Genomic DNA, 16,425 nt, shown 5'->3' with positions numbered 1-16,425 from the left:
ATTGAACACCTTTTCATGTGCTTTACTGAATTAAAAAAAAAAATACCTCATAGCTTATTAGAGCCTAGTTGGTAGCCTTTTTCTTTCTTGCCTGCGTGGGCTTGCACGTGATGATACTAACCTCTTTAATGACCCTTAAAAAGCTCCAGTCCCTTTTGTAGTTAATTTTATTACTGCACTAGAAAACATCAAAGAGGAAACCCAAGAGGAGGAACAGTAGCAGCTATCAGTCCATAGCTCTTTGCCTCACTGAAGTGTTCCTCAGGAGTCGAAGGAGCTCTAGGCCGTTCAGGGTCTTGCCTTTGTCCCAGTCTCTCTTTTTTTGAGGTTAGTACCAGGCTTTATGAGTTTGAATGAAAGGGAGCTTTGGTGCTTGGTCAGTGCTGCCTCTTTCTTCATTCACCAGCATTTCCTCCTTCCGGCACGCTGCCCTCCTCCCACTGTTGCTGGAGCATTGCTGTGGGGGAAAGAGGCAGTACAGAAAGAAAGAAAACAGCTCGCTGTCCTCTCAGCTTGTTCTTTTAAAACTTGATGGGGGGTCTCTATGATGCATTCATCCTCTGTATTCAGACAAATCTCTTCTTACAGGGCTTCTCCTGAGCCCTTGGAGAGGTGTTTGAGGAAGTGGTCATCTATAATGTCCATTTTAATGACTGTTTAGTTGATTCTCTTCAGGCATACCACATTGGCCTTCTTTCGAACATATTCTTGGGCTAGGTTTCTCATCCTAACTGGTTTTAGTTATTAAACAAAACCAAATTTTTGCTGAGTTTCTACACACACACCACAAAAGTACTTAAATTGAGCTGCTTTTTTGGCCATCTTCTAGGTAGGTGATGGTGTCATCTGTTTCTCTCTCCAAGGCTCCCGCTTAGTCACCACAAACCTCATGTGATGAGTATGGGACGTTGGGCAACTTTTTCCATAGTGTAAGCTGTTTTTCAGGAAGCTTTAAGTGCAGAATCCACAGTGGCTTATGGCGAGAACCAGAGTGGATACTGTTAAAGCAGCAGTCTCTGTACCAGCTTGGAATAGACCGGGCCCTTAGTTATAGGCACCCTCGTGTAGCCAGTCCTAAGGCAGCAATTCTGTATTATGTTCCTGAGAACACTTGTCCCTCAGAAAAGGGGTTCTGTGGTCCCCTAAAGTTGGAAAATACAGGGTGTGATGTGTACCTCCTAGGAGCTCCTGCATTGCCCATCAGCACGCTGGGAGCCGAGGCCTCCTTCGTTGAGGAAACCAGTATAACTCAACGTTAACTGAATTTATTTGACTATGGAATTTAAAATCACAAAATGCTTATCATTAGCACCTTATGGAACACCAGTGTTCCTTGAACATGCCCAACCTGGGAACCTCTGGCCTATGGAGAGCAGGGAAGGGCTGGAGTAATTGGAAAGCAGATTTAATTTCAGAGATCCGATATGAAAAGGACATAGTTTTTCAAAAAAAGAAAATGGAAGTTTGGATCTGGTCTCCCAGAGTAATAGAAAAAGATTCCAGATTACACTTTGGTGTACATTGATGATCTTGCCAAAGAGGGGGTATCTGGCCTTTGTCCCAGTGAGGCTGTGTCTTCTGATGTAAACTAGAACAGTTTCCCAGAGCAGATTCAGTTCTGATCAGTTCTGCCATGGCCTTGTGCCAGTTCCTTCTTGCCTTGGGTGCTCCAAATACCAGCATATCAGTTTTCCAGTGATACACGGCTCTATGGCTGTGTGGCACATGGAGCAGAGGGGAGGGCAGCCACTTTGTTTTCTCCAGGAGCCCAAGGCCATCATTTCCCACACTGAATCACTGCTAATCTCTTACAAAACCACTTGCTCCAATTAATTGTATCTTTTCCTCTGCCTCCACCCCAAGGTCTGGAGTGCCCTGGCCTTTACATTTCCTTCCAGTCTGAGGGCTCTATTAACATTTCAGGTTTAGTGCCTTCTGATTCAACACCCTGGGTCTAGCTAAGAGCTAAAAATACTGTCCTTTCCAGCTGATCTGCTCTAATCACAATAGCACCAACACTTTAAATAGCTTTTCTGAGCCAGAGTAGACATTTGACAGATGGAGCTAATGCTCTGAGGGCCACAGGAAGTCACAGCCTTAAAGTACTGACCAGCCTAGCCTTGAGCTTTTACCTTTCTTCCCCCTTATTTTTAGGGCTGCACTTGTGACATATGGAAGTTCGCAGGCAAGGGGTCGAATCAGAGCTGTAGCTGCCAGCCTGGGCCGCAGCTGCAACAACACCAAATCCAAGCCTCCTCGTCTGCAACTTACACCACAGCTCTTGGCAACGCCAGATCCTTAACTCACTGAGCGAGGCCAAGGATCGAACTCACATCCTCGTGGATACTAGTTGGGGTTTGTTACCACTGAGCCACAACGGGAACTCCATACTTTTGCTCTTCTGTTTCTTCTAGAGGTGAAAGAAGAAAAGAAACCCTCTTCCTAACCTTAATAATTAATCAGATCTTAGTAGGTGTGTGATAGGATGTTTATGGTGCCACCAGTTGTGTAAGTACTAGAAAATATTAAATCAGAAAGGCACCAATGTATGGATTTCCTGGCTTCCTAGCACTCTTCATCTCTTCTGCTCAGGTGGTCTGTATGAATCTGTTTTACAGCTTATGTTACAGCTGCATTTGGGGTTAGCACATATCTGGGACCACGGTCTTAAGTGTACAAGATGTAGTTGCATCTCTAGCCATAACCAGAAAGTAATCTTCCTGGCAGGCAGTCCACAAACCTTTTTTTTTTTTTTAAATCAAGTGTTTATTATACTGTGAAAAGCTCAGAGAAATACTGTATGTATAGTCACTAGTTAAGCAGTCTAGTAAGGGACAAATGTTTCTTCTGGTGCAGGGACTAGGTGAGGGTAAGTTCTGGGGTTTTTTTGGTCATGGTTCTCCCCATTCTTTGGAACATTTCATAAATGCAAATGCTTTGCCAGCCAGCATTTAAATATAGTTTGGCTGTTCAAGTGGTAAAAAGTGTTCTTTTCAGCGGGCATCATGGTATTGAACTTGCTAATGAGTACCAATGCTCCCCCTGCCCACTCTGAGGACCTTCACCCTCCTGGCTGCTGGAAGAAGTGTGACCACAGCTAAAGTTGGAAGGTGAAGGAAGGAAGACCAGATCACACCTTCTAAGATTTTAGGCCTCAGACCCAAAGCCAAATTTGTGGTAGGAGACACATGAACCAAAAGAAATCACATCTTGAAGCCAGCGTAACTATGTTTGACCATCTTTTAAAACTATCCTTTAGGGGAGATTGCAGTATCTTAGCATTACATTCTCGTTCTCGGAGTCTCACAACTGTAAGATCCCATCGTTTCCCAAGGAGTTCAGATCCTTTAAAAAACAACAACAGCAAGAAAACAACTGTGATACCTTATCAGGAAGTACATCCCATCTAGCTGGGAAGCCACCTTACATCTGGCTCCCAGTGTCATTCTTCATAGGTTCATTTAGTAGAGTCTGATTATCCTGCCATTGACATACACTCTAGCTCCCAGCTAATATCTAAGGTTTATAAAAATTGACTCACACACGAGTTCCCATCATGGCTCAGCGGAAAAGAATCCGACTAGTATCCATGAGGATGCAGGTTCGATCCCTGACCTTGCTCGGTAGGTTAAGGATCTGGCCTTGCTGTGAGCTGTGGTGTAGGTCTCAGATTCTGCTGGGATCACGTGTTGCTGTGGCTGTGGTGTAGGCTGGCGGCTACAGTTCCAATTCGACCCCTAGCCTGGGAACTTCCATGTGCCACAAGTGTGGCCCTAAAAAGCAAAAAATAATAATAATAAAAATAATTGACTCACACATACTCATGTTATAGAACTCTCCCTCCATTCAGCCTTCTCTTAGAAATCACAGTACAGCCCCTTCAGCAGGAGCAGAGCCAGGTTCCTAACCAGAATGCTTCCAAGCACACTAAAGTTACATCCATTCATTCAACGTGCTTATGCTACCTGGCTGTTTGCTGCATTTTCTATTTCTGGAAGGGGTGAGTGCGTATGTGTGTTTGTGTGCTTCCATTTGTTAGCCTGTCATCTCTTACTGAGGTGGTAAAATCACGAGATGTCTAGGCTTCGAGGCCTTGCCATATGTATTGCCTAGAACATGCACCTATGCAACAAGGTGGACTTTACCAAAAGCTCCTACTATGTGTATTTTCTGTTTCCTTGGGAATGGGCAAGAGCCTTGAAAGTTGGGAATGGTTTTTACAACTTAAAGCAGTCCCTCTTGTGTTAAAGACAGTCCTGTCAGAAGGCATTAGCCAAACTCCAGCTGGTGATGTTGCCTAGCAACCCAGTCTAAGCTGCGAGAGCCCTTCATTGTGGGAACCAAGGTGACAACCAGAACTGCCTGACCCCCTAGAATGTAATTAAAAAGCATATTCAGGCCACGTCCTCCAGCAGTCTTGCATGTAACTACCCTGAGATATACTTTTTGGCTCCTCAAAGAGAGCCAGTCCTTGAGTTATAACTACTCTGCTTGGTGTTTGTGAAAACCTTAGACATAAAAGGAGGGAAATTAAGTCACAAGTGAGTGTGGTGCAGTTGTTTAATGAAGGAGCTTTAGTGCCTCCTCCCCTGAGCTCTTGGTGGTTTGAATATGGAAGGAAGGCATCAAGGCAAGAACCACCTCCAAAATTAGACAACATCTAAATAGATGGTTTTTAGATTCACACACAGAGAAAAAAAAAAATTATGGTTACCAAGGGGAGAGGGCAGGGGGAGAAGGGATAAATTAGGAGTATGGGATTAATATATATAAACTACCATTTATAAAGTAGATTAAAAGGATTTACTGTATAGTCCAGGGAATTGTATATTCAATATCTTAGAATAATGTATAATGGAAAAAGAACCTGGAAATGTGTATGTGTGTTTGTGCATATACATACACACACACACAATGATCTGAACCACTTTGCTCTACACCTGAAACTAACACAATATTGTAAATCAACTGTACTGCAATAAAATTAAAATAAGTAAATAGATGTGTGTGTGTGTGTGTGTGTGTTTTAATACCTGTGGCATTGTGTACATTCTAGCATCTCTAACACCTGAGTCAGGTACCCATTCTGTCCCAGATACTGTGGGAAGCACAGTAATGAAAAACTCTAGGATCCCGGCGCTCAGAGAGCTTACTCTCTAGGAGTGCAAAAAAGACCGTCTAACACAGCATCCTTTCCCTAGAGAGCACAATAAAATATGACAGACTTTTATGTGGAAAGAATTTAGTTCCTTAGTAATTTGAATTCTCACCAGAAGTGAACATAATATACTATCGACAAAAAAGTATTGTTTATCACTTCTATTTTTAAAGGTTCTCTTTCTCTGATGCTGCAGCACCTCATTTTAGCATGAGAGAATAAGGAAAGAGAAATGACCTTTAATACTAGAATTTCACACGTCTCTTTGATGCTGTAATTACAGCAAAGACCCCGAACACCAACCTGTTCTTACCCTGGGTTCATGACTATGAAGGTCTCCACTCTGACTGGCAGCAGCAGTGGGGCTTACCAGGGCCTTGGTGCAACCATCCTTGGGCAACTTCGGTCTTTTGTTGAGACAGTTTGTTTCATTATTAATTTGGGGCATCGTATGGGCCACAGGCTTAAGAAATCATTTGCCTACTTTTTTTTTTTTTTTGTCTTTTTGCTATTTCTTTGGGCCGCTCCCGCGGCATATGGAGGTTCCCAGGCTAGGGGTCTAATCAGAGCTGTAGCCACCGGCCTACACCAGAGCCACAGCAATGCGCGATCCGAGCCCCATCTGCAACCTACACCACAGCTCACGGCAACACCGGATCGTTAACCCACTGAGCAAGGGCAGGGACCGAACCCGCAACCTCATGGTTCCTAGTCGGATTCGTTAACCACTGCGCCACGACGGGAACTCCTCATTTGCCTACTTTTAAAAAAAGAAAAAAACTTAAACCTCCAGATTAATAAATTTGACTTGCAGGATTTCTGCAACTTTCCACACTGCAATTTTCCTGACCCTGGCACTTGAGGCCAGAGTGGCTCACAGGTGAAGTAGTAGCTACTTGAGAGGGGTGTGGATTTGATTGTCAGTATCCCCATGGATCTGGGACCAGCTTCCAGAAATGATTCCTGACAAGGAAGTCACTGTGACACTCCCATGCCCCCATTTCTATCTTTGTTCTCTTTGGTGCATTTTTGCCTGTCTAGCACCTAAAGATGACCACCTCCTTAGACCCATCATCGTCTCCACAGGTAATTCTTACACTAATGCTTGGTTGCACTGTGTTGTTTTCTGTCCTGGAATGTGATAGGCAGGCACTTTGGGAGCCTCTTCCTCACTCTTTGCTCCTGTGGGGGAAGGGCTTTCTGAAAGGTACGCTTGTCAGGACTTGGGCACACATGGCTCATGGTACATTTGTTTGGTATTTTAACTAAAGGTGTTGAACTTTGAATCTGTGTTTCTAGACACTGTTTCCAGCAAGTTGCAAAACAACAATGTTTATACTATTGCCAAGAGGAATGTGGAAGGGCAAGATATGCTGTACCAATCCCTGAAGCTTACTAACGGCATTTGGATTTTGGCCGAACTACGTATCCAGCCAGGAAATCCCAATTACACGGTGAGGCCTTTCTCAGAATGGGTGAGATAGGTTCAAGGAGGGAGGTAAGAGCCTTTCATTTTTCTTAGCATCCTGGAAAGACCTGGTGGAGGTGCTTGAGACCCCAAATATCCAAAACAATCAGTCAGTTAAGAAGTCCCCAGTTGCCTCCTTAGAAGACCCTCCTGCTTGCACTGCCTGCTCCATCCAATGGGCACCATACCTCTGGCAACAAGAGTGCCTCCGACTCTCCTGGTGTACACAGAGTTGCTCGCAAAACATGGCCACTTTCTTAGTACTGGTTAGTCTTATCCAGCACATCTGTGTATGTATGCTATAGCAAGCTGCTAGAGGATGGATTTCCTAGCTCATTTCAAGCTCGTTCCTGCTTTTGGACTTGAGGATATCGGAGTCCTAGACACACCAGCCTTCTTTAGCAGCACTGTATGTCCTAAATGTGTATTGAAAAGTTGAGGCAAGAGGGGAAACACTTGGCACAGTCTGTAAGGGGACTTCAGAAACCTTCCTTTAATACCACACTGGGGGAGTTCCTGTTGTGGCTCAGTGGTGACAAACCCTACTAGTATCCATGGGGATGTGGGTTCGATCCCTGGCCTCCCTCAGTGGGTTAAGGCTCCAGTGTTGCCGTGGCTGTGGTGTAGGCCAGTGGCTGCAGCTCCAATTCAAGCTAGTCTGGGAACTTCCATATGCTGCAGGTGCAGCCCTAAACAAAAAATAATAATGATAATGATTAGTGAGAGTTCCTGTCATGATTCAGCAGGTTAAGAACCCAACATTGTCTCTGTGAGGATGCGGGTTTGATCCCTGGTCTCACTCAGTGAGTTAAGGATCTGGCATAAGCCACAGCTGCAGCTCCAGTTCAGCCCTAGCCCAGGAACTTGCTTATGCCACAAGTGCGCCCCTAAAAAAGGAAAGAAGGAAAAAAAAGAATGTTTAGTGACGTGTGTTCAAAGTCACGTAAATTATGGTAAGTGACTTGTGCTTAGAATTCAGGTATCTCGGAGTTCCATCGTGGCTCATCGGTTAACGAACTGGGCTTGCATCCATAAGGACTCGGGTTCCATCCCTGGCCTTGCTCAGCAGGTTAAGGATCCAGTGTTGCCCTGAGCTGTGGTGTAGCTCACGGATGTGGCTCGGATCCTGCGTTGCTGTGGCATAGGCTGGCAGCTGTAGCTCCAGTTGGACCCCTAGCCTGGGAACCTCCATATGCTGCAGGTGTGGCCCTAAAAAAGACAAAAAAAAAAAAAAAATGCAGATATTGCAGCACTTCCTACCTTCCTGTTCTTTGTAGTCATTATAAGGATGGTGAGAATTTTGAGTAGGACCTCTTAGTATCACATAGTTTGTTTAAAATGTTTTGAAGCTTTTTTATTTTGAACTTTTAAGACTCATAAAAAGTTTTTTATTTTTATTTTATTTATTTATTTTTTTGTCTTTTGTCTTTTTAGGGCTGTACCTGTGGCATATGGAAGTTCCCAGGCTAGGGGTCTACTCGGAGCTATAGCTGCTGGCCTACATCAGAGCCACAGCAACAACAAAAAGTTTTTTAAATGGTCCATAGAGTTCCCATGTATCTTTCACCCAGTTTTCCTCATGGGGAACATCTTACACTCATAGTACCTTTTCAGCCAGGAAATTGATGGCTGGTACAATACTATTAGCTATAGACCTTATTCATATGTTCACCAGTTCTTACATCATTACTCTTATCTTGCTGTTTCAGGAGTGTACTTATGAAATCTATGAAAGTACTGTGAAATTTTTATCGTATACATAGATTCGTATAACCGCCGACGCAGTCAGGGTACAGAACTGTTCCATCACCCCAAAAAAAAACTCCTTTTTGCTTTCTCTTTATAGTTAGACACTCACCCTAGACCTAACCCCTGGCAACTACTGGGATGTTTGTTTTCCATTACTATACTTTTGTCATTTCAAGAGTGTTATATAAATTAAATTCATACAGCGTGTATCGTTTTGAGACTTTTTTTTTCACTCAGCACCCTCGACAACCTAAGTTGTCGCACGCATTAATAGTTTGTTCTTTTGTATGACTGAGTAGTAGTGTGCTATATGGGTGGACCACATATTTCTACATTCACCTGCTGAAGAACATCTCCTCCTGTATATATTTTTAAATTTTTTATTTTGAGATAATGTAGATGCACATGCAGTTATAAGAAGTCCAGTGAGATCTTGTCCTCAGGGTGCCCTTTTATAGCCATACCCTTCTCCCTTCCTCCCTCATATTCATAAATGGTGAATTTACTTATGCTTCCTTGACCCCTTTCTTATTTTCCATCCATCTGGTAACTAGGTTCCCTCTGCCCACTAAACCATCTAAATTTTGCATCTCATGAGTTCCCGTCATGGTGCAATGGAATCAAATCCAACTAGTATCCATGAGGTTGCGGGTTCAGTCCCAGCCCTTACTCATTGGGTCAGTGATCCAGCATTGCCGTGAGCTGTGCTGTAGGTTGCAGACAAGGCTCGGATATGGCGTTGCTGTGGCATAGGCCGGCAGCTATAACTCCGATTCGTCCCCCAGCCTGGAAACTTCCATGGGTGCGACCCTAAAAAGCAAAAAAAAAAAAAAAAAAAAAAAAATTGGCATCTCAGCATCTAACACAGCCCTGGTCCATTCCCTTCTCCCCATCACCCAGAACACCTATTATACCATTGATTCGATCTCAGCTGGATATTAAGGTGGAAAGGAAGCTGGTTGAGCTAGTACTAATGCATCCTTACAGTCTTTAATTAAGAAGGTATGTTTATCCTATAAGATAGCAGCCTCACATCTCTAAGTAGCTATATCTCACCTGGAAGGATAATTTGTCTCAGGAAGTATGTGCTCCAGGCTATAAACCAGAAGTGAGCGTGTTAAGACCTTGGCTTCCATCACCAGGAGAAGTGACTCCTTCCCTTGATGAGTCTAGATGGCTGGCGTTCCTGAGTGGTTGCTATTAAAGATGTGTCACGTAAGCAGGCTGGCAATTGAAAAGTTAAAACCCTAGGAAGGCTTCTTTTCCCTTAGGAGCCAAGTGAAATGACACCCAGAGTCCTAAATCAGATTGTTTAGCTTCTTTGTTCATTATGTTCCCTTTTGCTGTCTTTAGGATTTAGGGGGAAAAAACTTAAATTTATTCTAGCTTGTCTTAGCTACAGTACTTGGAAAGCCAAGGGATGAGATTAAGTCTAAATTTGACCCTTCATTAAAGGCAGGGATGTCTAGGAAGGGAGGTGAAATAACAGTCCAGAGACGGAATCTTCCTCCTCTTTCTGCCCCCTCCAAAGAGCAGCTGAAACTCTCAGGGTCCAGGCCTGACCAGTCCATGACTCCCCGCCAGTGCCAGCCTTGGCACATTGGGCTTTTTGAGGAAGGCAATGTTTCCTTATCACTCATGAGGAAAAAAATGGGCCTCCAACTGTTTGGAAGTTTCAGTATTGCTATAAAGATGTGCAAAAATACAGGACAGTATTTTGGGCAAAAGAAACTACCCCCTCTTTAGTCTAGGATTTAACTAGTTTCCTCTCCTCCTCCTTTTCTGAACCCACATACTCTCCCAGGAGAATTTTCTACAACATTGACAGCAGAGAGGCTGTGGAGGAGGACGTACAGATTGCCTCTATAGGGATCTTGAAAGTCAGGGAAATGCTCATAGCTGCAAATCTGACCAAAGTAGGGAGCTGTTTTCTGTTTGTATTTATGTTCTTAAATTAGTTGTACATTTGTTTTGTTTTACATTTATCAGAATTGTCTTCCTAGTGATTAATGTCAAGCAGCAATTTTGGAAATGCCTTAGAGGCTGGATATTAAAGCTGTAAATAGAGCCTCTTTTGATGTTCTTCTGTTTGACTTGGGGTTGTTTTTTAAATCTCACTAAATTTTGAGAACACGGGTGTTCGCAAGAAATTTGGGGTTGACCAATCATCTTGACGCTTTCCAAAAATACTCTTAACCTTTTGTAGTATGTTAAATCATCCAGAGTCTCTAATGAGAGAATAAAGAGGTAAAATGATCTATAATAGAGTTTCATGGTGATAACATCGTTAAAGACAGCTTTTGTCACTCTATCTTAATAGACAAGAGCAATGATGTCAGTTACACAGAAAGCAGATAATAGTGTTTTGCCTAAACTGGTGCAGTTCAAGTATCCAAATCGAGGTTTAAATCTTGCACTTCACCTACAAAAGTGAAAGGCTCAGTGTTAACATTGAAATTTTTAGGAGTTCCCATTGTGGCTCAGCAGTAATGAACCTGACTAGGATCCATGAGGATGCATGTTCAATCCCTGACCTTGCTGTGAGCTGTGGTGTAGGTCGAAGATGCAGCTCCAGTTCAACCCCTAGCCTGGGAACTTCCATATGCCATCGGTTTGGTCCTCAAAAGACCAAAACAAAACAAAAAACATTTTAATTTTAATTTGGTAATTGTTAGGCTAAAAGAAGTAGAGTGTTCTCAGAAGTATCTGATTGGCCTGAATAAGAGGCAGAAAATGAAAGATTAAGCTGTTGGCAGAAATTGCTGTACAGTTACACTCGGTAAATGTCTTTTCGTGTTGGGTCTTTTTTCCTCCTTAACAGTTGATGTTCTCCTCAGTGTTATACAGGAAGGACCAGTACCTTGGAGCTGTCTAACTTAGGTTTTTATTTTACTGGATTATGTACCCTCCTGAATTGGGACCAAAATAACCATCCTTGTCAGACAGAGGCTGAGGCAGACTAAGGGTTTTAACCCTTCTCTTTTCATTTGGTAATAATCCCCAGGGCTCTTAGCAGAACGGTAGAGCATCTGTTCCCCTCCAGTCAGAGGCTTCCATGTTTTTTTGTCTGGATTATTTCCTAACCTTGCAGACTTAGATAGAATGTGGGTGGAGACACGGTGCAGCTTGACATTGATTAAATGGAAATTCTGAAACCCACAGAACCTGTTGACATGGTTTCTTTGTTTGGCTACACCGTGATCAAAGCTCATCTCCCCTAGTATCAGAAGGAGCACTGAGTACTTGGGCACCTTTCAAGTTAACGCCAACCTCTGTGCTAATCTTCCTTCTCCTTTTCCTCCCAACAGCTGTCGCTGAAGTGTAGAGCCCCTGAGGTCTCCCAGTACATCTACCAGGTCTACGACAGCATTTTGAAAAACTAGTAGACTGGTCCAGTGCCCTCCGGCCACCCTGCAATCGGTGCAAGCCAAGAACTCTTAATTGGAAGAAGTTGTATGCACTGAGGCCACCTGCCAAGGTAGTGACTAGTCTAACCTGTGCTAATATTAGGGCACAACCTGTTGGATAGTTTTAGCTTCCTGTGAACGTTTGTAACCACTGCTTCAATCACTTCCCACCTCTTGCCACCTGCTGCTCTCTGTCCCTATCATGGGCTTCTCTACCCTGTGCCAGTGGCTGGCATTTTTGAGTGTAGTTTGATATTTTGTAATTGAGAGCTCATTTCAAAAGCAGTAAAAAACAAAAAATATTAAAGCAAGGAAAAGTGTCACTGAAACGTAAACTGCACTTTATTGTTTATATTTTTGTACATATGAGAAATTGAGGGAATAGTGTGTAACTGCTAGAAACGTTTAAACAACTTACTGTCATTAATTGCAGAGTCCTGGAGGAAAAAATGCAGTTTGTTGCTTACCCTTAGGGGTTCTTTTATCTGTGGCAGCCTTGTCCCTGGTCACTTTTTTTCCTCTCCAAACTCCTTTTCCTTGTGATTGATTTCCCCCTGCCCCGTATTAGCATCTCCTTGGGAATGGTGGGCTTCCTTGAATGATGCTTCAGGGTGCAGGGTAGAGCCTGTCAGCACCCAGGCTGAGAACAATGAGAACTTGCTCCATGCCTTTCCCCTGATCCAATCCACAGATCAGTTAAGGAATCTGAAGGGAGATGGGAAACAAGAGCCCAAATGCCCGTCCCCCACCTCCTGCTCTGGATTTAACTCTCAGGTCCAATTCAGAGTTGAAACAAACTTTAAGTAATAACTTCCCCAACATTGTTTTTCTAAAAAGGAAGAAGATAAAAGGCACATAGGATGTTACTGCGTGAGGCCTGTTAACCATTCAGTAGCAGTGGGGGCACTGGGCCTCCTAAATGCCCGTCAGTGGGGTTTTCACTGCAGGAGCGTCTCATTAACTTCCTTTCCCTCAATGCCTTTGTCTTACCTCTTCTGTGCCTGCTTCTTTATGGCTCTTCTCACGCTCTGCACTGATTTGGGCTCCACTCAATGGCATCAGGTGGACCAGGGTACCTTCTTAGGACTTGGAGAGTAGCTAATCCACCCTGGGCCACAGTTCTTGAGGCGGGGGCAGGGTGGGGGCAGGGATGCCACAGGTTCACCTGATCCCATCAGCTCTCTGATCTGCTTAGGCTCCAAGGCCACTGAGATCACCTCTGAGGGCCAGGTGGTTCTTGTCATCTCTCACAGGTTTGGGAGATGGGAGCACTCCACCCCTGGACAATTGGGTGTGGTCTGTCAGAGGATGCTTCGTGCCCCGAACACTGGCCTCTTTAGCAGTGTTTACACTGATTCATCTGCAGCCCCTTGTGTGGCCTGGCAGGGCCAGGATCCAGGGTCCAGGGTCTATGACCAAAACTGCTTCTCAGATGCCCCTGCTCAAAGCAGAGGCGCTCTGAGGTCCAAAGGCCTCATGTAGGACTCAGACCTCAGAGTGAGTCTAGGAGCAGGAATCATAGAAATCAAGAGCAGAAACTACCCCTCAACCCCATCGCGAGTGAAATGACCCTAATTCATACCAGTTGCAAAGCTTGGGGGAGCAGGTTCCCCAAAGCAGTTTCTTAAGCCTTGAGAATCTCCAAGAGAATTCCTGGCATGAGGGACAGGAACTAGGTCCTTCGCTGACTACCCCTCAGGCACGCCTCGAGCCCAGGAATGGGGGGGGACAGGTGGGGTGGGAAAACAGGTGGGTGAGGCTCCCCTGTTGGCGCTCCTCATGGACTCAGTTGGATGGAGGCAATGATGAAGGTCCACACTACAAATGCAGCGTTCTCATCTCAAAGCAAACTAGTTCCGGAGGGAGGATGTGTCGGGGGTAAGCAGATCAGACAGTTTGCACCAAGATCTGTCCCCCTGCCCCGACACCAGGCTTCTGGCCTCCCCGGCAGCAGTGGGAAAGCTGCTGTTCTCAGCCACTGAGCCTTTGAGCCTTGGGGACGCTGCCTCCAGCTTTGCCCCTGAGCCAAAAGGGAGGGACTCTGCCCCTAGGAGAAGGACCTTTCTCCTGAAGAGACAGAGCCTGCTGCCTCCACTGCAGCTTCTCTTTGGGCCCATTTCAGGCTCAGCCGAACTGGGACCTGGGGAGCGGAGTGGAGCCTGCCCTGCATTCCCCTCTCCTCTGGCTCGTGTGTCCTTGTAACGTCAGCTGGTGTCGTACAGAGGGCAGGGGAGTATACACACACCCAGAACTCTTGCTGGTCAGAGATTCCCTGAGTGTCTGTCCTCACCCGAGCCTGTTTTGTGTGTCTGTGTTGTGAAGCTTGGGCCTCTGCAGAGAAGGGGTGGGGATAAGTGTTACCTGAAGAATGCTTATCATTCTTTTGTTGGTGGGATCTGTTTGGGACCCGGGGTGGGGGGTGTGGGGAGCTCGACTTTGTCTTCGTGAATAAACTCATTTCCACAAAGTGAAGTTTGTGCTCTATACTTTGTTCCCAGAACTGACACTCTAGGACAGAACACAGCTGGCCAGGGGAGGGAGGGATGGAGCATTAAAAACCATGCTACTAGAACTTTCCTTTTGCCTTCCCCAGCCCTCCCAGGGATTTAGCCAGATGAAATCTTAAGGTTGGCCTGCAGAAGAGTCCAGTGTCTCTGAGACATCTCTTAAGCAAGCCTCCTATCACTGTCACCACCACAGGCATCTTGCCATGGGCAGGGAGTGCTCAGAGGAGCAATCCGTCTTCCCTGGCAAGTTGCCTGCTAGGACCCCAAGCAGATGGTCCCGGGGCGGCCGGCCAGCCACAGGGGCAGACGAGCACAGCAGAGCTTCTCATTGCTGTCCTCTCACCCAAGACGTTTCACTAATCAATTTATAGAAGCCTGCAAGGCCTGCATGTTCCCAGGTGAACAGTCTCAGTGCTGCTTTCAAGGAAGCTTCCCAGGGGGTTCAGGTCTAATCACCTGCTGCTGGGGACACATGAGCCGGGTGGGATCAGAAGCCCCTGCTTCTGATGTGTGGACCACCTCTGAAGTCTCTCACCACCTGAAGTGGGGGAAGGGGGCTCAGAGCTCTAATGCCACATTTCCCCAGGACAAGTCCCTGAACCTCTGTCACCAGCAGAGTGAGTGCTAAGGTGCTTTGCACAGTGCATACCATGGCAACTGCCTTTATTGCATGGATGTCCAAACAGCGTGAACAAACCCTTCAGCAGCTAGTAACTCTTGGGTGGTGTCCGCGTGCTGGGCTGCAGTTAGCCCAAGTTGCGATCGGAATAATAGTTGGGGAGGAATGGGGTCAGTGTGGTCTTTGTGGAGGTTCAAAGATGTGAAAGGGGATGGGCCTTACTAAGATCTAATTGGGTTCACCAGCTAAGAGTGTCAGTTTGGACCAAGAAACTCCTTAGGGCAGAGGCACTCAACTTTGGGATGAACAATGACCACCACCCAAGAGCTTTCACGAGAGGACGATGATTCTTCTGGGCCAGCTGGGTGGGGCTTGGGGCAAGCTACAGTTCAGAAAACTCCCCAGGTGTTTCTAAAAGTGCAGGGTCGAGGGAGTTCCCTTTGTGGCTCAGTGATTAACGAACCCAACTAGGATCCATGAGGAGGGGGATTTGACCCCTGGCCTCGCCCAGTGGGTTAAGGAGGGGTCTGGCGTTGGCGTGCACTGTGGCATAGGTTGCAGATTTGGCTCGGATCCTGCATTGCTGTGGTTGTGGTGTAGGCTGGTGTTGTAGCTCCAATTTGACCCCTAGCCTGAAAACTTCCATATGCCGAAGGGGCAGCCCTTAAGAAAAGCAAAATAAATAAATAAAAGTGTAGGGTTGAGGAGTTCCTGCTATGACACAAAGGGATTGGCGGCGTTTTCAGAGTGCTGGGACACAGGTTTGATCCCTGGCTCCGCACAGTGGGTTAAGGATCCGGCGTTGCCGCAGCTGCAGCTTAGGTCACAACCTCGGCTCAGATCTGATCCCTGGCTTGGGAATTCCATGTGCCTCAGGGGCAACCAAAAAAATAAATAAGTAAATAAAATAAAAGTGCAGGGTTGAGAATAATAGCCCAAGTAAGACTTCCTCTTCTACAATAATGTTCACGTAGAAACATTAGAAGTTGAAAAAGGCTCAAGTACTTTCAGGCCGGGTCTCTGCCCATCGTGTGAATTGAGGGCTTTATCCCCATATTTCAGGTGAGGTGGGGCAAAATTAAATCTTCTGGCTCCCTCTGTCCTTATTGCTACATTACAGCTTCCCTTCAGCCCACCGGAGATTTGTGATAGCCCCTCCCCACTCTGTGCCACCAGACCAACAGCCAGCCCTGCTAAGCCCCTCAGATCCCAGTGTGTTCAGTCTCCCAAAGCAGGGCACCCTGGCCGCAGACTTGCCCCTGAGATCGCGCCAGCCTCTCTGCCCCGACTCCCCATGGCAACTAGGAAATACTGAGATGGCAGGTACATTGTATCTGAAGCCAGAGAACAGCTGAGGACTCCCAGGTTGGAGCCTTCCTACTCCCACCTCAATGTATTGATGCTTTTTCTGGTTTTGCTTGGACCCAGATTTCTTTTCCCTGCCACCCCCAGCTCCAGGAGGCAAGAGCCTGTTTATTTTAATACCTGGTGTGGCACTTGGGAAAGATCACACCTCC

The 16,425-nt window shown here is 45.7% G+C and overlaps 1 protein-coding gene across 13 annotated transcripts in view; it reads left to right on the top strand.

The window, feature by feature from the left end:
• The window catches only part of AP2B1 (adaptor related protein complex 2 subunit beta 1), a 139,431-nt gene extending 125,182 nt beyond the window's left edge, over window positions 1–14,249 (top strand). For 10 of the 13 annotated variants that reach the window (XM_084982784.1, XM_021066144.2, XM_084982783.1 and 7 more), the window contains 2 exons: window positions 6,458–6,612; window positions 11,684–14,249. In XM_084982784.1, coding sequence (XP_084838910.1) covers window positions 6,458–6,612; window positions 11,684–11,758 — 230 coding nt within the window. In that variant the 3' untranslated portion in view covers window positions 11,759–14,249. 13 annotated transcript variants of the gene reach the window in all.
• Window positions 14,250–16,425: the final 2,176 nt, after the last annotated feature.

This window comes from Sus scrofa, chromosome 12 (genome assembly GCF_054392235.1).
Source record: "Sus scrofa isolate SSC_HxYL_T2T_F1_AM1 chromosome 12, Sscrofa_HxYL_maternal_Yorkshire_Landrace_v2.0, whole genome shotgun sequence".
NCBI lineage: Eukaryota > Metazoa > Chordata > Mammalia > Artiodactyla > Suidae > Sus > Sus scrofa.
The sequence above is the reverse complement of the archived record's forward strand: the minus strand, read 5'-3'. Positions and strand labels throughout refer to the sequence as shown.